The sequence below is a fragment of the Chiloscyllium plagiosum genome, unplaced genomic scaffold (genome assembly GCF_037043375.1).
Source record: "Chiloscyllium plagiosum isolate Xiang-an unplaced genomic scaffold, Cpla_swu_hap1 HiC_scaffold_13, whole genome shotgun sequence".
In the NCBI taxonomy this organism is placed as follows: Eukaryota; Metazoa; Chordata; class Chondrichthyes; order Orectolobiformes; family Hemiscylliidae; genus Chiloscyllium; species Chiloscyllium plagiosum.
This window is the reverse complement of record NW_028270151.1, coordinates 41,771,444-41,797,828: the sequence shown is the minus strand read 5'-3', so window position 1 is coordinate 41,797,828 and position 26,385 is coordinate 41,771,444. Positions and strand designations below refer to the sequence as shown.

The 26,385-nt window shown below is 41.6% G+C and overlaps 1 protein-coding gene and 1 pseudogene across 1 annotated transcript in view; both read right to left on the bottom strand.

Annotated features, from left to right (window-relative positions):
• The window catches only part of dis3l2 (DIS3 like 3'-5' exoribonuclease 2), a 299,652-nt gene that overhangs the window by 134,691 nt on the left and 138,576 nt on the right, over positions 1-26,385 (bottom strand). The window contains exon 13 of the mRNA XM_043702288.2: positions 22,895-23,002. Coding sequence (XP_043558223.2) covers positions 22,895-23,002 — 108 coding nt within the window. The remainder of the gene's footprint in view (positions 1-22,894; positions 23,003-26,385) is intronic.
• LOC148148306 (uncharacterized) lies at positions 15,416-20,492 on the bottom strand (annotated as a pseudogene).

Genomic DNA, 26,385 nt, shown 5'->3' with positions numbered 1-26,385 from the left:
GTTTCGCTGTGGTCTGACGATGGAGGAGTCCAAAGACCTGCATATCCTTGGTGGAGTGGGAGGGGGAATTGAAATGTTGAGCTACAGGGTGGTTGGGTTGGTTGGTCCGGGTGTCCCAGAGGTGTTCCCTGAAACGCTCCGCAAGTAGGCGGCCCGTCTCCCCAATATAGAGGAGGCCACATCGGGAGCAAAGGATGCAATAGATGATATGTGTGGAGGTACAGGTGAATCTGTGGCGGATATGGAAGCTTCCTTTGGGGCCTTGGAGGGAGGTGAGGGGGGAGGTGTGGGCGCAAGTCTTGCACCTCCTGCGGTTGCAGGGGAAGGTGCCGGGAGTGGAGGTTGGGTTGGTGGGGGGTGTGGATCTGACGAGGGAGTCACGGAGTCTTTCCGTAAAGACCACTCCCTCCGTGACTCCCTCGTCAGATCCACACCCCCCACCAACCCAACCTCCACTCCCGGCACCTTCCCCTGCAACCGCAGGAGGTGCAAGACTTGCGCCCACACCTCCCCCCTCACCTCCCTCCAAGGCCCCAAAGGAAACTTCCATATCCGCCACAGATTCACCTGTACCTCCACACATATCATCTATTGCATCCTTTGCACCCGATGTGGCCTCCTCTATATTGGGGAGACGGGCCGCCTACTTGCGGAGCGTTTCAGGGAACACCTCTGGGACACCCGGACCAACCAACCCAACCACCCTGTAGCTCAACATTTCAATTCCCCCTCCCACTCCACCAAGGATATGCAGGTCTTTGGATTCCTCCATCGTCAGACCACAGCAAAACGACGGTTGGAGGAAGAACGCCTCATCTTCCGGCTAGGAACCCTCCAACCACAAGGGATGAACTCGGATTTCACCAGTTTCCTCATTTCCCCTCCCCCCAGCCTGTCTCAGTCAAATCCATCAAATTCAGCACCGCCTTCCTAACCTGCAATCTTCTTCCCGACCTCTCCGCCCCCACCCCAGTCTGACCTATCACCCTCACCTTGACCTCTTTCCACCTATCACATTTCCGACGCCCCTCCCCCAAGTCCCTCCTCCCTATCTTTTATCTTAGCCTGCTGGACCAACTTTCCTCATTCCTGAAGAAGGGCTAATGCCCGAAACGTCGATTCTCCTGTTCCCTAGATGCTGCCTGACCTGCTGCGCTTTTCCAGCAACACATTTCCATCTCTGATCTCCAGCATCTGCAGACCTCACTTTCTCCCCTGAATTGGAGGCAGTCCAGAGAAGGTACACTGGACTGATACTTGGTATGGAGGGCTCGTCTTATAAGGACAGGTTGAGTAGGTTGGTGTCTATAATTGTCGGAATATAAAAGAATGAAAGGCGACTTTATTGAAACATGCATGATTCTTAGGAAACTTGACAGGATAGGTGCTGCAAGTCATTTCCCCTTGTGGCAGAGTCGAGGACCACAGGGCATAACCTTAGAATGAGAGGTCACACATTTAAGACAGAGATGAAGAGGAATTTCCTCTTTCAAAGGCTAGTGAATCTGAAGAATTCTTTACTTCAGAGGGCTGTCGAGATTAAGTATATTCAAGGCTGAGATGTAGATTTTTAAATCAATAAGGGGATTAAGGGTCACGAGAAAAAGGCCAAGAAAGTGGAGTTCAGGATTACCAGATCATCCATGGTATAACTCCCACCGGTTTATCACCAATTCTAGTTATATTAGGGCTCCTTGGTGAGCATGAGAATGACAGCCCATGATTTAGTTAAATTCTGCCTGGATATCAAGGGCAATCACTGTAACCTCACCTCTGGAATTCAGCTCTTTTGTCCATCTTTGGAAAAGTTCTGAAGCTGAATGGGCCAGGCAGAACCCAAATTGAACATAATAGGTTGGTGATGAATAAGTGCCACTTGATTGCACTGTTGATCACAGTGTCCCATCACTTAGTTTATGAGCATGAGTAGACTGATAGGGCAATAATTAGCTCGGTTAGATTTGTCCTGATTTTTGTGGACAGGATATTCTTTGGCAGTTTTCCACATTGATGGGTTGATGTCAGCATTGTAACTATACTGGTAAAAGTTGGCTTGGGATGTGACAAATTCTGCAATACAAGGCTGCTATATTATTACTGCAAAGTTGTCAGGGCATCACAGCCTTTGCAGTGTCCGGTGCCTTCAGCCATTTCATTATTTCACACATAGCAAATCAAATTGACTGAAGACTGGCATCTGAGATGCTGAGGACTTAAAATCCCAGCGAGGATGGAGTCCTCCCAACTTGATGATAATGTTAGAATTGGGGATATGCCAGGCCACAATGTTCACAGATTGTGGTTGAGTACAATTCTACTGCTGGTGGCCCACAGTTCCTCATGGATGTCCAGTTTTGAGTTGCTAGATTTGTCTGAATTGTGGTGCAAGATGTGTGATTTGTATATATTTTCATATCATTTAGATTAGTTTTTTTAAATTAGATTACTTACAGTGTGGAAACAGGCCCTTCGGCCCAACAAGTGCACACCGACCCACCGAAGCACAACCCACCCAGACCCATTCCCCTACATTTACCTTTTCACCTAACACTATGGGCAATTTAGCATGGCCAATTCACCTAACCTGCACATTTTTGGACTGTGGGAGGAAACCGGAGCACCCGGAGGAAACGCGCGCAGACATGGGCAGAATGTGCAAACTCCACACAGTCAGTTGCCTGAGGCGGGAATTGAACCCAGGTCTCTGGCGCCGTGAGGCAGCTGTGCTAACCACCGTGCCAATTTATTTCAGTGTTTCAATTTTTGACTAATGGCATGAGTGTTTTGGTCTGTAGGAGGGAGTTTAATGATCAAATTGTCAGTTTTATGGAGCCTTCTGAAGTTTCACAAATTCATCACCTTCTGGCTGAGGAATTTCCTCACCTCAGTTCTAAAGGGTTGTCCCTTTGCTCTGTGGCTGCCCTTGAGCCCTAGTCTTTCCAAATAGTGATAACACCTTCCTAATATTCAGCCTATCCAGGCTTCTCAGTATTCTGTAAACTTCAATGAGATCCTTCTTCATACTTCTAAACTCCTTCACGTTCAGTGTCATTTCTGATTCTTGCATGGCTGACCTGCGGAATGTATCTCTGAATTTTAGCACAATACCCTAGGATCTACTGAAAAAAGCTTTTCAGGATCAGCAGAGCTAGATATGCCAATGTAGCTTCCAATGCCTCCTTGGTTATCTGGTGGTCTGTCCAGTTTCTTTTTTAAAAAAATACTTCTAGCAGTTTGAGACAATTGATGGTTAGCTAGGCCATTTTAGAGGGCATCTAAAAGTTAAAGATATTGTTGTTGGTTTTGAGTCACATGTGGGTCAGGGCAGACCGGGTCAGGACAGCCAGGGTGTTGGGAATGGGGTACATCAGGGGCCAATAACCTGGCCTTGGAATCTTGGGGAACGAGTGTATACGGATCAGGGGCTTAGACTAAGAACAGCATCAGGTCCAGTGATTTATATAGGAAATAAACTTTGCTTAACCTGAATGGACCTAAAAGTGAAGTTTTATTTCCAACAGGTTCAAACTCATGTCTACTGTTCTGTTTAGGTCCTTTTAGGCCTTTTGGAAAAAAGCTTCACTTTTAGATCTGTTAGGACCAAGCAAAATTTATTTTTAAAGGGCCCAAATTGACCCAAACAAATCAATTATATCTGAAAACTGAAAATATTCTTTATCCAAAAATTATTTGGTCCCAAGGATTGTAGATAAAGGATTCCTAATCTGTATCTCAAAAACTGAAGAACCGATTTCAACAAGAGATAGCAGATGGCTGGGTCCAAGTTTACCTGAATGTATTTTTGTTTTGCATTCAATGAAAACTCCTATAATAGACTAGACAGTGTCCAAATGGCCAAATAGCATCTCCTGTCTTCTCAACTCTGAAAAAGCTAATGCTCCATGAGTAACCAAAACGAAATACGGCAAAGAAAATGTGAAGTCCTCCTTGAAATGCTGCAACATTGACATCAATAACTGGGAGTATCTCGATACAAATTGTTTCAAATGGTAATTCAAGCTACATCACACTCTGAGTTCAAATGCCTTAATGAAGCAGCAGGGCAGTGGCTGAGAAGGGTAGAAAGGGATCCATATACTGCATTCCAGATGCCACTTCCTCATTGGATGCTTGGTTTGACATACCCAAAGATCTGCAGGTTGACAATCAGCCTGCTCTGTCACTGAGGCTTGAAGACCTCTGGCAGCAATTTTTAATCCTGAGTAAATATTATCCTTGAATCAGTGGACTACCAAATGGCTGTCCCGAGGATCAACTGATTAGTTTTTAGCAAAGATGTTGATCTAGATCTTGGATTTTCTTTTGAAGGATACATTGACAAGACATTGGGAGAGAGAGAAAACTTACTTGTTGTAAAAAAAATTGCCGTGGATTACTTAATTACTTCCACCTTTGGAAGTAGGTGGAAATACTGTCTGAGTCTGCTTTATTAGTTTGTTGTCTGTAAACATTATATCTCAACTAATTAATGGATTCTAATTAACTTGGAACACAGTCACAACAGAGCCTGTGAAAGAATTATTGTTTTTTTGGAAAAGTTGCAGGTCTGGATCATGAAATATTATAAAGGATCCTTTAACACTGGAAGATTGGGCTAATTGAATTTTTTTAAAGCATTGCTCTATTTAGAATGTTGCTGATCACTTTAGAAGGTAGAGAATTGTCTCAGCTGTTGTGGTGGAATTTGTCACAGCTGTCAAAATAGGAACTGTTTTCAGAGCATGTAGCTCGATATGGATTGGCCTGAAGCCTCCTCAGTGAGATGGAAACTCTGAAAATCAAAGAAAATCATGTTTCAGCTTTGTAGTTGAAGAACATCAACCAGACTGGGGAAAATATCAAGGAATAGCTGCACTGAGATCATAACGTTGAAGTAACACAAGGTGCTAATAGAGTGCTCTCTACCAAGTGCCCTTTTCATATGTATATCAGGTGTAATGTCAAGAAATCCTCTCAAGTACTCCAGTTATAACTGAGCAAGACTTTGTACAGTTGTTGCATGCTTTCTATATCCAGTTATTCAGGAATACATAATTTGACTATTACTGAAAAACGTTTACTGCTAGTCATTAACTTGTACCTCACCATTATGATACTTTTATTAGAGTCCATTGCCAAACAATCAGCATGCTCCTCTCACAAGGTATAATTGTTGTTCTTTTCTCTGTTCATGGAGTTAAAGATCTGTCCACACACCACACTCTCCTGTCAAGTCTCTAGAGCTTTTCAAATTTAGTGGGAGCCTAATTCTATTCCGTTGAGATTCAAAGAAGACAATCTCACATTTATATCCATACATTAGATTAGATTCTCTACAGTGTGGAAACAGGCCCTTCGGCCCAACAAGTCCACACCGCCCTTCCAAAGAGAAACCCCCCCAGACCCATTCCTCTACCCTATATTTACCCCTGACTAATGCACTTAACACTGTGGGCAATTTAGCATGGCCAATTCACCTGACCTGCACATCTTTAGATTGTGGGAGGAAACCGCAGCACCCGGAGGAAACCCACGCAGACACAAGGAGAATGTGCAAACTCCACACAGACAAGCGGGATTGAACCCAGGTCCCTGGTGCTGTGAGGCAGCAGTGCTAACCACTGAGCCATTGGGTATGTATATTGATATGCATTTGCAAACATTTTACCAATCATTTTAACAATCAACAACTCTGCATATTTATCTGCACTATTTACAATGCTTATCACGTTGATATTTGTGTCATCAGCAAATTTGCATATGCGGCTTTCTAAACTATAATCTAAGTGTTTATAAATATAAAGAATTGTTGAGCACCAACTCAGGTCCTTGTGGTACACCACTAATCATATCCTGCCAATTAGAGTAGTTGCCCATTATCCCTTCTCTATTTCCTGCTGCTCAGCTGATTTCCTAACCAGGTCAATAATTTATCTTCCATTCCAAGAGTTTCAACTTCAGCTAACAGCCTTTTATGGGAGAGTAAACGCTTCTAGAAATCCACATAAAGAACATTCATGGACATTCTGTCCACTACTTAAATCATTTCTTCATAAAATTCAATCAGACTTGTAGTAACTTTTACAAATCCACGTCAACTCTCTCTAACTAGAAGTAATTTTGAGGTGTTCAATCATTACAGATTGAAACAATCTCCCGTGAATAAACGTTAGGTAAACTGGTCCAAAATGCCTCAGATTTCCTCTGTCATCTTTCTCAAATAAAAACAATGCCACACAAGATACTCCAATCTAAAGAACAACTCCTGAGTCAAGAGAACTTTGGAAGCCTATAGTTCAGACATCTGCAATGACATCTGCTGTTTCTTTAAAACCCTGGTCCAGTGGCTTTGTCCCTTTAAGGGACAGGTTAAATTACTGGGTAGAGGTTGAAAGACATTTATACAGATAAAGGAAACAACAAAACTGCTGTTCTAAGTCCCATGAGGAGTCATGAGGAAAGCAGGTTTTACAGACAATTACACTTTGATCTATCTGCTTATTTTGAAGAGAGAATGGAATGGGCTCCAGAGGAAAGCTAATGGGATTAGTCGTAGTAACTCAGATTGGAAGAAACTGAAACTGGAAACAGGAAGTCAAAAAGATGCTGAGGATGTAAAGGAGGCAACGTTAAGGGCACTCTGCTTGAATACACATAGCTTTAACAATAAGGCAGACAATTTAAAAGCACTTTTAGAGGTACATGGGTATGCTCTACCATATATACTCAACTAATAGTCAATCTCATGTAAAAGATAACCCCCTACCTTTGGCCAAACAACCTGGAATTTTCCATTTATCTCATGTAAAAATCAATCCTCGTTCTTCACAGATAACAGATCAATGTTTATGAGTCAGTGTGCCAGCTTTCACACCCTGCTCCAGTATTCAAGTCTGCCAGTTGTTCTGTTCTGCTGCCAATCCTCCAGTCCACTGGCTGTGGTTTTCCACTCCGGGTTTTCAGAATTACCATAATTCACATTTTTTTCTTCATTCATTTAAGAGATCAATTGGGATTCTGCTAATGACGCAGTATGAATTTTGACAGACATGAATTTCAAACCCCTTAAAAGCAGTATCAATGTAATAGTCGACCCGATAAATTTAACCTTAAAAAGTAGTCAAAAAAATTCAACTATTACTCAAGTATATACGGTAATTGCCAGAAACTGTTTGGTAACCAGCATTAGGAACTGAGTTCACAAGGATATTTGAAGTTTCAGCTAGACAGACAAAAACTGAAATTGTACTGATGATAAGAGATGGGATTAATAAGGGAGGATCCCAGATTCGATGGACACTGGGTGGAACAAAGTAATGACGAAGGGCAGCAGACATTGGATGCAGTTATTTATAGACCACCAAAAAGTGGTACTAGCGTGGGTCATTGTGAGACGAGAACCATATACCATAGGCAACACGGGACTTCAATCTTCATGCAATCTGGACACGAAAGCTGTGAAGGCTAAGTTTCTGGACTGTTGTAGTGATGGTTTTCGACAGCAGTATATTGAGGAACCAAGTACAGGACATGCTATTTTCAATCTAGTATTATGTAATGAAAAGGGTCTAAGTAACAATGTTGTGCAAAAGAATCTTTAATGATGACTGACCACAATATAATAGAATCTTACATTATGTTTGAAAGTGAGTTAGTTCATTCTGATGGAGAGGTGTTAAATTTGAATAATGGAAATTATGAAGGGCAAAATTGTTGAGGTCAATCAAGAAAATACATTAAAAGGCATGAAGGACATAGATAATGGTTAACCACTAAAGAAGTATTGAATGACTTACACCAACTGTACATTCATTCAAAATGTTAAAATTCAACAAAGACAGACAAAAGTGGCAACCAAAAGAAGTTCAAGATTGTATAAAAAAGTATCTGAAGTGCCATAAATAGCACAAATCTGAGGATTGGGAAAGTTTATAAAATACAACAAAGGAAGTTCAAGAAATTGATAAAAGGAAGGGAGAATAGATTATAAATGCAATTTTGCAATAAAACATTAAAATGGACATATAAGGTACATAAAAAGACAATATTTGGCTAAAAGGAACATGGGTCCATTATAGGCAGTTTCCGTAGAATTTAAGGGGAGGGTCAGAAAAATGGGAAGGAAATTAAATGATTACTTTGTGTCTGTTTTTAATGAGCAAATCTCCCACACCCAGAGATCCAAATAGCTAGGAAGAATGAAGAGTTGAAGGAAATTAGCATCAGTAAAAAGAATACTAGAGAATTTAATGCAGTTGAAAATTGATAAATCCTCAGGACCCAATGGTCTGCTTCCCAAAGTGTTGAAGAAGGTGGCTATAAGATCTACTTGATGCACGAGCAATTATTTTCCAAACTTCTATTGCTTCTGAAATGATTCCTGCAATTGTGAAGATAGCAAATGCCTATACTCTATTTAAGAAGGGAGCAGGAGAGAAAATAGGGAACCACAGACATGTTAAGTCTTACAACAGTTGTAGGGAAAATGCCAGAATCTATTATAAATGATGAAATAAATGGACACCTGTTTGATGGTGATTTGATTGTGCATAGTCAGCATAGATTTGCAAATGGGAAGGCTTAGTAAATGGGCAACCATATGGCAGATGGACAATAATGTAGAAAAATGTGAAGTAATCCATTTTAGTAGGAGAAACGGATGTGCAAAGTATTTCTTAAATGCTATGTGATTGGATTGTAGAAATTGATAAAGGGGCCTTGGTGTCCTAGTCAATAAATCAGTGAAGACCCCAGGGCATCAATGTGGACTTTACCAGTTTCCTCATTTCCCCTCCCCCCACCTTACCCCAGTTCCAACCTTCCAGCTCAGCACTGTCCTCATGACCTGTCCTACCTGCCAATCTCCTTTCCCACCTATCCGGTCCACCCTCCTCCCTGACCTATCACCTCCATCCCCACCCCCATTCACCTATTGTACTCTTTGCTACCTTTCCCCACCCTCCTCCCTGACCTATCATCTCCATCCCCACCCCCATTTTCCTATTGTACTCTTGCTACCTTCTCCCCCCCCCCCATTTATCTCTCCACCCTGGAGGCGCTCTGCCTCCATTCCTGATGAAGAGCTTTTGCCCAAAATGTCGATTTTCCTGCTCCTCGGATGTTGACTGACCTGCTGTGCTTTTCCAGCACCACTCTAATCTTAACCAATAAATCAGTGAAGTCCAACAAGTGAGTGTAGCAAGCTTTAAGAAGGTTTAATGGAATTTTAATCTTTTTAGCAAGAGGATGAGTGCAAGAATAGTGGAGTCTTGTTTCAACTGTATAGGAGCTTTGTTAGGCCACACCGAGTGTACATTGTTCAATTCTGGTGTCCTTATATCAGGGAAGCTTTATCGCTATGGAATGAGTGAAACAAAGGTTCACCAGACTTGGTCCCAGGATGGCAGGTCTGTCCTATAAAGAAAGATTGGCCAAACTGGGCCTGTATTCTCTAGAGTTTCAAAAAGTGATGTGACCTCATTGAAACTTACTCAAATACTTGAAGGAAAGATGCAGGTAAGATGTTTCCCCTGGATAGGGAGTCAACAGCCAGGGGCATAATTTAAAAATAAGAGCGATGCCATTTAGGTCTGAGGCAAGATTACTTGCAGGGATATGGAATTCTCTAACAGAGATGGTTTTGGAAGCCCTGTCTTTGAGTACGTTTAAGGTAGAGGTTGATAAATTTCTGATTACCAATGATGCACAGGGTTATGGGGTTGGGCAAGTAAAAAGCATTCAATTGTTTAATCAGAAATGATCATACTGAATAATGGGACAGGCTCAACAGCTGAATGGACGACTGTTCCAATGTTCTTAAGTTCTATCTGGATATAGGATCCATACATAGTCATAGAATCATACAGAATGGAAATAGAAACTTTGGTCCAATCAATCCATGCCGACAATGATCCCAAACTAGGCTAATCCCACATTCCTCCACTCCATATCTCTCCAAATATTTCTTATTCATGTACTTATCCAAACTTTAAGTGTACCTGCATCCACCACTTCCTCTGGAGGTTCATTCCACAAGTGAATTACCTTCTGTATGAAAAGTTGCCCCTCATGTCCTATTGAAATCCTTCTCCTCTCACTTTAAAATTATGCCTCATAGTCGTGAAATCCCCCACCATAGGGAAAAGTCATCCACCATTCACCTTACCTATACCCCTCACGATCTTATGAACCTCCATACATCACCCCTCAATCTCCTATGCTTCAATGAAAAAAGTCCTAGCCTACCCAGCCATCCTAGTAACTCAAACCCTCCATTCCTGGCAACATCTTGGTTGATCTTTTCAGACCTTCTCGAGTTTATTAATATACTTCCTATAAGAGGGCAACCAGAACTGAACATAGTATTCCAGAAGAGGCCTTACCGATGTCCTGTACAACCTCAATATCCCAACTCCTATACTCAAAGGTCTGAGCAATGAAGGCAAGTGTGCTAAATGCTTTCTTAACCACCTGTCCACCTGTGTCACAAACTTCAAATAATTGTCCACCTGAACCGCCAGGATGTCTCTGTTCTACAACACTTCCTAAGGTCCTACTTTTAATTATTTAAGTTCTGCCCTTGTTTTATCAAAATTAAACTCCATCTGCCACTCCTCAGCCGATTGATCAAATTGACCAAGATCTCTTTGTAATCTTAGCTAAGCTTCTTTACTGCCCACTACACTACCAATTTTAGTGCTATCTGCAAACTTACTAACCATGCTTTCTATATTCTCATTCAAATCGTTTTTATGAATGACAAACAAAAGTGGACCAAGCACTAATCCCTGTGCAACCCGCAGGTAGGAGAAATGGATGTGCAAAGTCTGAAAAACAATTCTCCACCACCACTTTATTTCCTGCAGTTCAGCCAATTTTGTATCGAATTGGCAAGGTCACCCTGAATCCCATATGATATAACTTTACTAATTAGTTTACCATGTGGAACCTTGTTAAAGGCTTTACTAAAGTACAAGTCAACAACACCTACTGTTCTGCTCTCAATCTTCTTGGTTACTTCCTCGAAAAACTAAATCAGGTTTGTGAGACACAATTTCCCTGGCACAAAACCATGCTGACTACCCCAATCATTCTTTGCCTGTCCAAATGCATATAAATCTTATATTTCAGAATCACCTCCAACAGAGTACCCATCAATGAAGTCAGACTCACAGGTCTATAGTTTCCAGGCTTTTTTTTTAATATCCTCTCTTTAACAAAGGCATAACATTAGGCACTCTACAGTCATTCGCCAACTCATCCATAGCTATAGATGATACAAATATTTCTGCAAGCAGCCCTATATTTTCTTCATAACTTCTCACAATGTCCTTGGATATACTAGATCAGGTCCCAGAGATTTATCCATCTTTACATTTTCTAAAACCTCCAGCACGTCCTCTTCTGTAATGTGAACTGTTTTCAAACATCTATTTTTATTTTTCTGAGTTCTCTAGCCTCCATTTCTTTCTCTATTTAATATCCATATTTAATATTTCTCCTATCTCTTGAGATTCAACTGAAAGACAACCTCTTTGATCTTTAAGAGGTCCTACTCTCTCTCTAGTTGTAGTCTTGCTCTGAATGTCCTTGTAGAATCTCTAAGGATTATCCTTCACCTTAACTGCCAAGGCTAGCTCATATCTCCTCTTTGCCTTGCTGATCTCCCTGTTTAGAAAGCCCCTACACTGTTTATACTGATCAAGAGATTCATTTGAACCAGTTATCTACATCTAATATATGACTCATTTTATTCTTGACTAGAACCTCAATATCTTCACTCATCCATTGTTCTCTGATCCTGCCGGCCTTACTTTTCATTCTAACAAGAACATAATGACTCTGAAGTTGTGTTGTGACACTTTTGAAAGCCTCCCACTTATCAGACGTCTCTTTAACTGCAAACATTCTATCCCAATCAACTTTTGAAAGTTCTTGTCTCATTTGCCTTAATCTAATTAAAAGCTTTAACTTTTTTTGGAAGGCTAATCCTTTGCCATTACTATTTTAAAACTCATAGATTAGACCCAAAGCGTTCTCCTGCTATAACTTCAGACACTTACTATGCCTTATTACATAACAGAAGGTCAAGCTTTGCTCCTTCTCTCATAGGAAAATTTACATTTTGATAAAGAAAATTTCCTTGAGCATATTTAGCAAATTCTTCACCTCCAAACCTTTAATACTATGGCAGTCCCAGTGAATGTTTGGAAAATTAAAATCACCCTGTTACAACCTTATTATTCTTACATTTATCTGAGATCTCTCTACATATTTGTTCCTCAATTTCCTTGTGACTACTGAGGGGACTATAATACAATCCCATTAAGGTGATCATTCTTTTCTTATCTCTAATTTCAATCCATGTATTTTCACTGGAAGATGCTTCACAAATATCTTTAGTTACAGCATAATGTCTTCCTTAATCAAAACGCCAGTCCCCCCCTCTCTTGCCTCCCTTTCTATCTTTCCTATGGAATCTGAAACCCAGAACATTGAGCTATCAGTCCGCTCCATCCCTCAGGTACATTTCTGTAATAGCAATGACACCCCAATCTCATGATCTCAAAAATGCTGAAATCATCAGCCTTACTTGGAAGAACCCTTGCACTGAAATAAATGCAGTTTAATTCTTCAGATATAGTTAGTTCTCTGATTTGTTCTTGTCTGTCTTTTCAAATTAACTTGTTCCATTCAGATTCAGAACCAGCCTCATCGATTTACTGTGCTACTTAAGATCCCTCCAATCCTGCTCTTTAATAATTTACAGTCTCCCTTTTTCTAATTGTAAAAAGGGGATTGTTTTTGAGTACTACAATAAATACAAAACAAAACAATTCAAAGAAACCTACTAATTACATAAATAAATAATACATAATAACTAACAACTAACTAATAAATCATGTCAGTAATAATAATAATAAAGCTCAGCGAAACAAAGTAACGATCCTCGACCATTAACAATATAAATTTATAGATATTCATGAGTTCATAATTCTTCCTGTCTGGATAGCAGATTCACTAAACAGAATCGTTTAATATATAAAGGCCCTTATTAGTATGGCAGACAAATCTGTACCCAAGTAGTCCAAAAAGGGCTGCCACATTTTATAGATAATCTCAGTTTTATGGTGCAAAGGATTGTGTTCCATGACTAGCTTATGCCAACCCGACAATCCTGGGGGGGTTAAATACTGGATACTTCTTCACCTCTGTCCCCAAGACCCTCTCTATTTCACCTACCACAGTGCTCCAGTATGCCCGTAGCCTATGGCAGGACTGTAGACAATAAGTTAGCATACCTGTACTCATTTTGCATTTAAGACACATTTTAAATTTTGAGAGACAGTCTGGAGCCAAGTGGACCCAATGAAGAATCTTCAATTGTAAGGCATGGGTTCTGTTGCAAATCAAGATCCTTCTTGCATTTTCCAGATACCCTTCCATACTCCAGAAGAGATCTCAACATCCAGTTCCCTCTCCCCTACATTACAGAGCTGCTTGCACTCATCCAAGGGGCCCTCTCCCAAAAGGTGATAGACATTACTGACAGAAAGTGTTACAGTCTCTCTTAATAGAACTAGCAAATCTCCCCACCACTAGCACATTGGTCCCCTTCCAGTTCAGATATGATTCGCATTGCCACGTGGATGAACTTTGGATGGGGAAAGTCTATAGGAAGCCATTGTAGTGTTGATTACTGACTAAAATATTGCTGAAACTCTCGTGTTGTGAGTTAGTCTGCAGCCAAGTGAGGTGCAGAGACCAGGAGACAGAACTAGTGAGTGCTATGTCAATGCAGAGAAAATGTTGAATATATAGTTCACCATGCAAAACCAGAGTTGAGAACTCATGTTTGGATTGAAGAAACAGAATTCAAATGGATCTAAAGGAACTGGAAGATTCCCCCAGCTTGGCTGGAGGGAAGGCATCTCCAGCGTAAACTTAAAAATGGAAAATAACTTTGTGATGAGAATTAACCTATTTGGGAAAGGTAAAAGAAGGGGGCTACTGAAGCTTTATAAAACCACTATTCTGGTTCGTGGAAGTGAAATAACCATTTAATAAACAACATAAAGTTCAACTATGGCACTGTGATCATGCTAATGCTACGAAGTAGGTGTGAGTAAAATTGAAAAATTGTAAAATGAGGTCCCTTTAAAAGATGGTGTTTTTCTGTGCTTAAGAGTTAAAATGAATTAAAATTAAAATACTAGCTTGAGTTTGCTAGTACACCGACTACCCAAACTGAAACAATTAGTATCAAAAGGCCAATCAGTACTTCTTTCAAGACAGCAGGTTTTAAGTTTAGCCAATCAATTTCAATCAGGCCCTTAGCTACCAAAAACCTATTAAATTTAAGTCTGATGGTTTTGACAACTTAGAACCAATCCGATTGTAAAAATATTAATGGGTGATCAAGGGTATAAAAGATGAGAGCCAACTGCTATGTGCTAAGAGGTAACAGCTCTCAGTTCTTAGAGAAAGCACCACCTATTGACCATGGTACCGCAGCACACCATCTAAAGTCCTGACAGAAGAATATACAGAAAAAAAAACAGTCCTGACAGGAGAATCGGCAGAGAAGACACAAAGTTCTGGAAGACATGTAACCTGGCTGTATTTTTGACAGAATAAGTTCTAGTGAGTTTTGAGAAGATTTGTAACTCAAGTTGAGTTCTGGATGTAGGTTTGCTCACTGAGCTGGAAGATTCGATTTCAGACGTTTCATCATCATACTAGGTAACATCATCAGTGAGCCTCCGGTGAAGCACTGTTGTTAGCAACCCGCTTTCTAGTTATGTGTTTAGGTTTCCTTTAATTGGTGATGTCATTTCCTGTGGTAGTCATTTCCTGTTCTTTCTCTCAGAGGGTGGTAAATGGGGTCCAAATCGATGTGTTTGTTGATAGAGTTCCAGTTGGAATGCCATGCTTCTAGGAATTCTTGTGTGTCTCTGTTTGGCTTGTCCTATAATGGATGTGTTGTCCTTGAAGTGGTGTCCTTCTTCATATGTATATAAGGATACTATTGGGAGTGGGTAATGCCTTTTTGTGGCTAGTTGATGTTCCTGTATCCTGGTGGCCGGTTTTCTGCCTGTTTGTCCAACATAGCAGTTTTTGCAAAGTATTTTGTAAATGACGTTGGTTTTGCTTGTTGTCTGTATAGGGTCTTTCAAGTTCATTTGCAGCTGTTGTAGTGTGTTGGTGGCTTTTTGGGCTACCATGATACCAAGGGGTCTGAGTAGTCTGGCAGTGATTTCTGAGGTGTCTTTCATGTAGGGGGGGAGTGGTTAGGGTCTCTGGAAGCATTTTGTCTGCTTGTTTGGCTTTGTTGCTGAGAAATCAATGGACTGTGTTTATTGGGCACCCATTCGTTTTGAATACACTGCATAGATGATTTTCCTCTACTCTTTGTAGTTCCTCTATGCTGCAGTGTATGGTGGCTCATTGAAATAATGTTCTAATGAAGCTTCATTTGTGGGTTTTGGGATGATTGCTTCTGTAGTTCAGTATTTGGTCCATATGTGTTGTTTTCCTGTAGACGCTGATTTGAAGTTCCCCACTGGCTGTTTGCTTTACTGTGACATCTGGGAATGGCAGTTTGTTGCAGTTTTCCTTCTTGTTAGTGAACTTTATGCCAGTAAAGCTATTATTGATGGTCTTGAAGGTTTCCTCTAATTTGTTTTGCTTAGTAATAACAAAGGTGTCATCCACGTAGAGGACCCAAAGTTTGGGTTGGATGGTTGGCAGAGTTGTTTGTTCGAGTCTCTGCATAACTGCCTCTGCTAAGAACTCTAACATTGAAGATCCCATGGGTATTCCATTGGTTTGTCTATAGGTTTTGTTGTTCAAAGTGAAGTGGGTAGTAAGGCATGGGTCCACTAGCTTGACAATGTTTTCCTTGCTGATGAAGTTGGTGGTGTTTGGTGTATGTGTCTTTGGTTCATCTAATAGTGCAGTCAGTGTTTCTTTGGCCAGGTTGATGTTGATGGATGTGAACAGGGCTGGATCAGAAATTCCTGGATGGAGTGGGTGGAGTAGCATGAGTCTTCTACTAAGTGTTTTAGTCTTTAGCATAGCTCTATGGATAATCTGTATGTTGGTGTTCCAGTTAATGAGACTATGGATCTGAGGGAGGCTTCTGGTTTGTGAATTTTGGGTAATCATATAAGCTTGCTGTGTTGACTACACTATTAGAAGAACCAAAGAAACATCACCACAGGAAATGACGTCATCAACCCAAAGACCTAAGCACATAAATAGAAAGTGGGTCACTAACACCAGTGCTTCACTGGAGGCTCACTAGTCTGGTGACAAAAGGTCTGAAAACGAACCTTCCAGCTCAGCGAGCAAACTTACATCCACAGTAAGTTCTATTGTTTTGTTCTATAAGTGAGACTTATATTTATCAGAACAACATACCTTGAGAATTGTTAGAGGGGAATTGTTCGGTCTGTTGATAGTTTAGTTAATTTGTTCACAGTTACAGTTAGATCATAGTTACTTATGGATTGTAAACTGAGCATAAGGAATTTCTTTTACTTAACCATGAGAAGTTGCTGAGAAGTATTACACCCCTTTTAACAGGTCAAGGTGATCCCCTTTGGGTGATTCGGTTATAGTTCTCAGAGCGAGGGGTCAACCTCCTCTTAGTAACACTAAGAACTCAAATGGGGAATTTTTAGCGCATAAATTTATCATGTGAGCATCACTGGCTATGTTTATTACTGCCAGGATCAATACTTGGACCCCAGCTACTCATACTGTATATTAATTGTGTGTAATATCTGTAAGTTTGCAGTCTACACAAAGCTGGATGGGACGGTGAGTTGTGAGAAGGATGCAGAGGTGCTTCAATATGCTGCAGTCCAGGTAGGGTATTCACAACATAGTGCTGAAAGAAAGGAAGTCCCATGATTCCAGAAATGATGGAAGGACAGCAATACAGTCCCAATCAGGATGGTGTATAGCTGAATTGAATGTGCAGATAATGATATTTCAACACATCTGCTGCTCTTGACATTCTTGATGGCAGAGAACATAGATTTGAAAGATGCTGACTGAGAACCAAGGTGCTGCTGCTTTGCACCACGCATAGTACACATTGCTACCCTTTGCATTGTTAATAGAATGGCAAAATTTGAAGGTCACAATTTCTCCTTTGAATCCTCACACTTCCTCCAGACCAAAGGGGTAGCCATGGGCACACGTAGGGGCCCCAGCTATGCCTGTCTCTTTGTTGGCTATGTAGAGCAGTTGATCTTCCGTAATTACACCGGCACCACTCCCCACCTCTTCCTCCGCTACATTAATGACTGCATTGGCGCCACCTCGTGCTCTCGCGAGGAGGTTGAGCAATTCATCAACTTCACCAACACATTCCACCCTGACCTTAAATTTACCTGGACGATCTCGGACACCTCCCTCCCCTTCCTGGACGTCTCCATCTCCATTAATGACGACAGACTTGACACTGACATTTTTTACAAACCCACCGACTCCCACAGCTACCTGGATTACACCTCTTCCCACCCTACCTCTTGCAAAAATGCCATCCCATATTCCCAATTCCTCCGCCTCTGCCGTATCTGCTCCCAGGAGGACCAGTTCCACCACAGAACACACCAGATGGCCTCCTTCTTTAGAGACCGCAATTTCCCTTCCCACGTGGTTAAAGATGCCCTCCAACGCATCTCGTCTACATCCCGCACCTCCGCCCTCAGACCCCACCCCTCCAACCGTAACAAGGACAGAACGCCCCTGGTACTCACCTTCCACCCTACCAACTTTCGCATAAACCAAATCATCCGCCGACATTTCCGCCACCTCCCAAACAGACCAAACTACCAGGGATATATTTCCCTCCCCACCCCTTTCCGCCTTCCGCAAAGACCGTTCCCTCCGTGACTACCTGGTCAGGTCCACGCCTCCCTACAACCCACCCTCCCATCCTGGCACTTTCCACTGCCACCGCAGGAACGGTAAAACCTGCGCCCACACCTCCTCCCTCACCTCTATCCAAGGCCCTAAAGGAGCCTTCCACATCCATCAAAGTTTTAATTGCACATCCACTAATACCATTTATTGTATCCGTTGCTCCCGATGCAGTCTCCTCTACATTGGGGAGACTGGGCGCCTCCTAGCAGAGCGCTTTAGGGAACATTTCCGGGACACCCGCACCAATCAACCACACCGCCCCGTGGCCCAACATTTCAACTCCCCCTTCCACTCTGCCGAGGACATGGAGGTCCTGGGCCTCTTTCACCGCCGCTCCCTCACCACCAAATGCCTGGAGGAAAAACGCCTCATCTTCCACCTCAGAACACTTCAACCCCAGGGCATCAATGTGGACTTCAACAGTTTCCTCATTTTCCCTTCCCCCACCTCACCCTAGTTCTACCCTTCCAGCTCAGCACTGTCCCCATGACTTGTCCAGACTTGTCCGACCTGCTTATCTCCTTTTCCACCTATCCACTCCACCCTCTCCTCCCTGACCTATCACCTTCATCCCCTCCCCCACTCACCCATTGTACTCTATGCTACTTTCTCCCCACCCCCACCCTCCTCTAGCTTATCTCTCCATGCTTCAGGCTCAACGTCTTTATTCCTGATGAAGGGCTTTTGCCCGAAACGTCGATTTCGAAGCTCCTTGGATGCTGCCTGAACTGCTGTGCTCTTCCAGCACCACTATTCCAGAATCTGGTTTCCAGCATCTGCAGTCATTGTTTTTACCTCTAAAATTTGAAGGTAGTTGATGTGGTTTCAATCAAGTGGGTTTCTTTGTCCAGGATAGTATTGTGCTTCTTGAGTGCTTTTGGAGTTGCATTCATTCATGCAAGTGGAGATTATTCCATTATGCTCCTGATTTTGCACATGTTTTGAGAAGTTAGAAGTTGTGTTAAGTGCTGCAGAATTGCTATCCTTTGACCCGTTCTTGTAATCACAACATTCATATGGCTAACTCAGTTCGGTTTCTGTCAATATTGCCCCGAGGATGTCGGCAGAAGAGGTTTCAATGATTTTAATACCATTGAAAGCAAAGTGAATCTGGAATACATTTTCTCTTGTTAAGAGATGGCCAGTGCACTTCTTTGGTACCAATGTTCGTTGCCACTGAACAGTCCACGTCTCGCTGCATTTGGACATGGACTGCTTCTGTCTTAGGAGTCAGGATTGGTGCTGAAAATTGAGCAATCGTGAGTGAATACTCACACTTCTGATGGTTTGACAGAATGAAGGCCATTGATGATACTGTCAAGGATTGGTGGGCTCTTGGACACTACCTTGAGGAACTCCGACAGTAATTTCCCAGGACTAATTCACTTCCAACAACTGCAACCATTTTCCTCTGGTGCTTAAAACAACTGTGATACTTCTATATTCGATCTGGGTACAGGATCCATAATGATTCAACATCATATGAATGTGTGAATGAGCTTTGCATAGGAAAACTCTATAGGAAGCCTTTCTGGTATCAGCTACAAGCAAACATATTGCTGAAACTCTCAGTCATGATTTATTCCCAGCTCGAGAGTCATAGAGATGTAGAGAGTGGAAACAGACCCTTCGGTTCAACCCGTCCATGCCGACCAGATATCCCAACTCAATCTAGTCCCACCTACCAGCACCCGGCCCATATCCCTCCAAACCCTTCTTATTCATATACCCATCCAAATGCCTCTTAAATGTTGCAATTGTACCAGCCTCCACCACTTCCTCTGGCAGCTCATTCCATACAGGTACCACTCTCTGTGTGAAAAAGTTGCCTCGTAGGTCTCTTTTATATCTTTCCCGTCTCATCCTAAATCTATGCCCTCTAGTTCTGGACTCCCCGACCTTGCCTATTTACCCTATCCATGCCCCTCATAATTTTATAAACCTCTAAAAGGTCACCCCTCAGCCTCCGACAATCCAGGGAAAACAGCCCCAGCCTGTTCAGCCTCTCCCTATAGCTCAAATCCTCCAACCCTGGCAACATCCTTGTAAATCTTTTCTGAACCCTTTCAAGTTCCATGACATCTTTCCGATAGCAAGGAGACCAGAATTGCATGCAATATTCCAACAGTGGCCTAACCAATATCCTGTACAGCCGCAACATGACCTCCCAACTCCTGTACTCAATACTCTGATCAATAAAGGAAAGCATACCAAACGCCTTCTTCACTATCCTATCTACCTGCAACTCCACTTTCAAGGAGCTATGAACCTGCACTTCAAGGTCTCTTTGTTCAGCAACACTCCCGAGGACCTTACCATTAAGTGTATAAAGTCCTGCCAAAATTTGCTTTCCCAAAATGCAGCACCTCACATTTATCGGAAATAAACTCCATCTGCCACTTCTCAGCCCATTGGCCCATTTGTTCAAGATCCTGTTGTAATCTGAGGTAACCCTCTTCGCTATCCACTACACCTCCAATTTTGGTGTCATCAGGATGCTCCAAAAACTGTGCTTGCATTGCTGCTGAAGATTTGTACTCCAGAACTAGCTCCATCCCTAGCCAAGCTGTTCCAGTACAGCTGCAACACTGGCATCTAACCCAGAATGTAAAGAATTGTCCACAAAAAGATGGAAAAATATAACCTAGTGAATTACCACCATTTAATCTACTCTCAATCATCAGGAAAGTGATGGAAGGTGTCATTGACACTGCCAACAGGTGGCATTTATTCAAGAATGACCTGCTCATCATTCCTGATGCAGGGCTCTTTCCTGAAACGTCGATTCTCCTGCTCCTCGGATGCTGCCTGACCTGATGTGCTTTTCCAGCACCACACTCTCGACTCTGATCTCCAGCATTTGCAGGCCTCACTTTCTCCTTGTTATTCACAGCTTCCTATCAAGTTTGCTTTTGCTATGTGATACCATACTGAAGTTAAATGACAACTTGATGTCGAGGCAATTACTCCACATTACCTCTGGTGTTCAGCTCTTCTGTCCCTGTTTGGACTAAGAGAGTAATGGAGTCAGAAACTGAGCGGCACTATGGAACCCAAATTGAACCAGTCATTCCTGAGTAAATACCATTTGCTGGAAGTGTCAATGACACCTTGCATCACTTTCCTGATGATTGAGAGTAGATTAAGTTGTGTAATGCACTAGGTTATATTTTTCCATCTTTACATTGTGGGTTAAATGCCGGCATTGCAGCAGTACTGGAACACTTTGACGAGGGATGCAGCTAGCTCTGGAGTACAAATCTTCAGCAGCAGTGCAAGCACATTTTTTTTAGAGCATCCAGTACCTTTGGCAATATTTTGATATAATGTAGAATTAATCAAATTGGCTGACAGCTGACTTCTGTGACGTTGGGACCCTTAGCACGAGGCCAAGATGGATTGTTCACTTTGCACTTTTCACTGCAGGATGCTTCAGCTGTGTTTTTGCATTAAGTTTCAGGTTTCCCTACATTAATGGTGGGGATATTCTTTGAGTTTCCTTTTCTTGTTAGTAGTTTAACTGTCTGTCTCCATTCATTGCTGGTGTGGGAGGACTGCCATGTTTCCATCTGATCTGTTGGTTGTCAGATCACTTAGCTCAGTTTATTTCATTATTCTTCCACTGTTTGGCATGTAAGTAGCTCTGCACAATTGTTTCATCCAGTTGACTCCTCATCTTTTGGTCGATTTGGTGCTGTTTCTGCCATGCCATACTCTTCATTGGAACAGACTTGATTTTAATGGCAGGAGTGGAGGATGGGTCAGTCAATGAGGTTACACATTGTGGCTAAATACAAGCTTGGCACTATGGATTGCCCACTGCACCTCATGGATGCCCAGTTTTGAAGTGCTAGATCTGTTTGAAATCTAAAGAAATCAAAAAAAATATGGATGCTGGAAATCTGAAACAAAAATAGATATTGCTGGAGAAATTCAACAGGTCTAGCAAATCTGTGGAGAAAGCAGAATTAACATTTCAGGTATGAAATAACTCCACAGAGGCCAGTATCCAGTCACTAAGTTATACTTTGTTTACAAATGGAGAGTCCTTGACACTGATCCAGCTCCCTCAGAGCCAGCCCTCAGAGTCAACAGGATGTCTGACACCCTTGTTCTCATTAGTCAGCCAGGGCTCCCTGATTGGGTTGTTAATCTCTATGAGGTCCACCTGGCTAATCTTGTTACAATCACTGCATCTCTCCCCCTCTTAGTCAGAGGACATATCCTGGTTTGTTTTATTTTGTAGCATTTTAGCATGAGATCAGGTTTCTTCAACTCTGATATAGTAGCTCACTTCTTATGCATGGAGCGTCTCAAAGGAAATTTCTTCAGCAGCAAAGGCATCAAGGTGGTGACATCTGCCATGTCCACCTCAGATTCTCCTTGACAGAGAGGGAGAACCCAGGGGTTCTGGGACAGTCGGAAAGGCTGTTGAGCAGCCGGGCACATTTTGCTCTGACATTGTTTGCAAATATGCAACTTCCATATGCTTGTTCAGGACTGTCACACCAATCCAATCCTTACACGTCATTGGACCTGACCTCTCATCTTAGCCAAGTAGGGCCATTCCCATGGTTCCTACTTCAAACTTGGTCACTTGAAGTAAACTGCCTCTTTCGCTTAGTGTAGTTGTTGGTCCAGCATTGGCATTCCTGATACCATTCACCCTCTCCATTCCCAGGTCCAGGAAGATCAGATTTAATCTGGTGTGGAGTCTTCTCGTTAGTAGCAACTCTGATGGAGCTATCCCTACAGGTGCACCAAGAGTGGTCCTGTAATCAAACAGCAATCAGGACAATTTGCTCTCATGAAGCAATTGGGTGTTGCTTTAAGCCTGTATTCAAAGTTTGGAATGCTCTTTCTGCCAGACCATAATCTCATAACCAGCTGCAGCACCTACGTCTGTCATAGTCAGTACCGTTTAGATTAACTTTAAAAGAAAGAATAAAACCTGTACCTTTCCTTGGGGAGTCAATGTCCAAATGACAGAAAAGGCCAGTTTGTCCTGCATTGGATTCAAGCTGCAGAGCTCTTCACAGAGAAGCCTAGGAAGCATTGGGATAACCTGTAAGTGAACATAACCAAGAGGAAATGAAGATAAGTTTAAATAATTAAAGGTCCGACAAAAGATCACCCTTGTATTCATGTCAATGAGTGTTCTTGTCTAACAACAAAATTGTTACAGTACAGGAGTGCTGATTCAGTCCATTGTGTCTGCACAATGACAGTTTTCCTTATACTTTTACACCTTGCTTCTATTCAAATAATTATTTAATTTCCTTTTGAATGCCTTAGTTAACTCTGTCTCCACTACACTTCCAGATAGTGCATTCCAGACTTGCTGAACCATTTGCTGAAAACATTTTTTTCTCGCATCTGCATATCATTCTAAACTTGTGCCCTCTTATTCCTAATCCTTTTCAGTGTGAACAGTTTCTCCCTATCTACCTTCTCCCAATCCCAGAGATATAAAAAACATTTCATAGATCGAACCACAAAAAGTGGATCTCTCTACATTTAATAGCATGGATTTGTTTACAAGTAACAGCTGATCTCTCTCACCACTGCTCAATGAAAGAGTAAAATAAATTGTAAACCAATTGCTAAAACCCCAGTCTGCGTTGCCTATTTGGCTTTCTTGCTGTTGGGCCCTTATGTTCCTCTCAATATTGGCTCTAAATCCATTTAATTCTTCACTCTAAGTCATTATTTCTCCATAATTTCACACATTTAAATTTAAATGATTTTACTGTGATCAGTTGGAGTTTCAGGGTAACAAGATTTTGAACATTAATGCAAAGGTTTATTGACAAATATACACACACATCACAAATACTTTTGTAGATATTATTCCTAGGTATTTTCCTCCCAGCTACATTGTTTGCTATAGCAGAGAAGCTTACTTATTTTTAGTTTTTCTATGGGAATAAAGTGGGCTGGTTAATTTAGTTAGCCAGATGGCAAGCCTATGGCTTGGAATAAACCAACAGTGCAGTTTCACTTCCTGGACTTAGCACCTACCTCCTTGTCCTGCCTACTACTGAAAAATGCTATCAAGATCAGCTCAGGATTCACCATATGCCAAGGAGCACACTTTGGGCAGAGCAAATCTGATCAAAACATATGGGTACAGTTGCTGAATTTATCCCTGAATGCCATCCAAAAGCCCTTGAAACTTCAAGAGGGCCAATCAGTCAGAGAAAAGCTGCCCTCATAAGTAGAGCTGTCATCGTCAGTAAGAAGCTGCTCTTGCAAAGACAGACTGGCTCTTTGTAGCATATTCTGCTGTCAGGCTCATAGAGAGTTGATCAGCAGTGAACTTGGGAGAGAAACAGTTTGTGATTGTAAAAGAAGCGAGATGGTGAATGGCAGCAGACAGCAAGACTAGAGGTAACAGGGTCATAAAGGTTTAGAGATAGAAGTAGCCGGATTGGAAAGAACGAGAAGATAAACAATGGATAATAAATGGGTTAATTCCTACTAAACTCTGTAGGTGGAGACAGTGGTGCATTAGTAATGACACTGGACCAGTAATTCAGAGACCCAAACTAATGCTTTAGGGGCAGGTGTTCAAATTCCACTTGGAAGCAACTAAGTTGTTAATAAATCTGGAAAATTAAGCAAGCCAAAATACAAGTCTCATTAATTATTTATAAAACCACCTAGTTTCAGAAAGTGAATCTGTCATCCTTACATAGTATAGTCTACATGTAACTCCAGACCCTCAGCAACATGGTTGACTTTTAATTGTCTTCTTTAATGACCAGCAAGCCTCGTAGTTTAAGGTTAATTAGGGATGGCCTCGCCAGAGATGCCACATCCCACGAAAGAATCATAACCTGGAATTTCCTCAGATGCATACCCAAAAAATGGATCTTTCTTGATGAAAATATTATGTCTGTTTAATTCAGTTATATTTAATATATCTTTGGAATCGCACGTGTTGTAAGCCTCCATCGGTAAAATAAATGAAACTGATCCTGATTTATCGTGCAAATCACTGGTCTACAAGCTAAACCAATTAGAATCCAAGAAGGTGCAGGATCAATTTGATGGAGCTAAGAAACAGCAAGGGTAGCAAACATTGGTAGGAACCATTTGTAAGTTGGAATCTATTTGAAGCCTTTGATAATTAGACCTTTAAGAAAAATTGACAACATGGATATATGAAAGGAAAAGCCTGTTTGACAAACTTGTTGAGCTTTTTGAGGATGTGACTAGCAGAAGGTATGACACAGAATCAGTGGGTACAGTGTATTTGAGTTTTTAGAAAGCTTTTGATAAGATTCCATATAGGTGGTTAGTAAGGAAAGTTAAAAGTGCAAGGAATTGGGAGTATGTTCATGAGTTGAGAATTAGTTAACAGACAGAAAACAGAATAAATGACTCATTCTCAGGTTAGCAAGCTGTGACTACTGTGGTACTGTAAAGATTAATGCCTGCCCTCCAGCTATTCACAAAGTTTATCAATAATTTGTATGTGAGGACCAAATGTAATGCTTTCAAGCTTTCTGATGACAAAATGTTAGGTGGGAATGTGAATTGTGAGTCTTCAAGGATATTTAGACAAGCTGAGTAAGTGGGCAAGAACATGGTAGACGGGATAGAATGTGGAAAAATATGGAATTGTCAACTTTGGTAGGAAAAACAGAAAAACAAAGTAGTTCTTAAATAGAGATTACAGTGTTGATGGCCAAAGGTACCTTTCTTGGTCAAAAGTGACTGAAAGCTAACATGCAGACACAGCAAGCGATTAGAATGGCATCGTGATAATGTCTCTGGTTTAGCAATCCAGAGAAGCATGTTAAGCCTCTTAGGGAGATGAGTCCAAATCCCACCACAGCACCTCTAGACATAATCTAGAATTGAAATTTGGATTCAGTGAGTGTGATCATGAAACTATCATCAATTATCATAAAAACCCATACGGTTCATTAATGTCCATTAGGGAAGGAAAACGATCATCCCGACCTGGTCTGGCCCACAGGCATTTTCAGGCTCTCAGCAATGTAGCTCTTAACTGTTTTCAGAAATCATATGACAAGCCATTCAGTTCATGGGTAATCCAGAAAGGGCAAGGAATCTGTTTTTACCAGCAATACCCACATTCCGTGAGTAAATATTAAAAACATGCTGTATTGGTCTTTCTGGCAAGAGGATTTGAATACAGGAGAGGTGAAAACTTGCTGAAACTGAATAGAACCTTGGTGAGATTGCATCTAGAGCATCATATACAGTTTTGCAACTCTTTAACTAAGAAAGAATTTAGTGAGTGAGCTTTGAGAAGATTTGTAGCTCAGGTTGAGGTTGTGGATGTAAGTTTGCTTGCTGAGCTGAAAGGTTAATTTTCAGATTTTTCATCACCATACTCAGTAACATCAGTGAGCCTAGAGTGAAGCACTGGTGTTATGACCCACTTTCTATTTATGTGTTTAGGTTTCCTTAGGT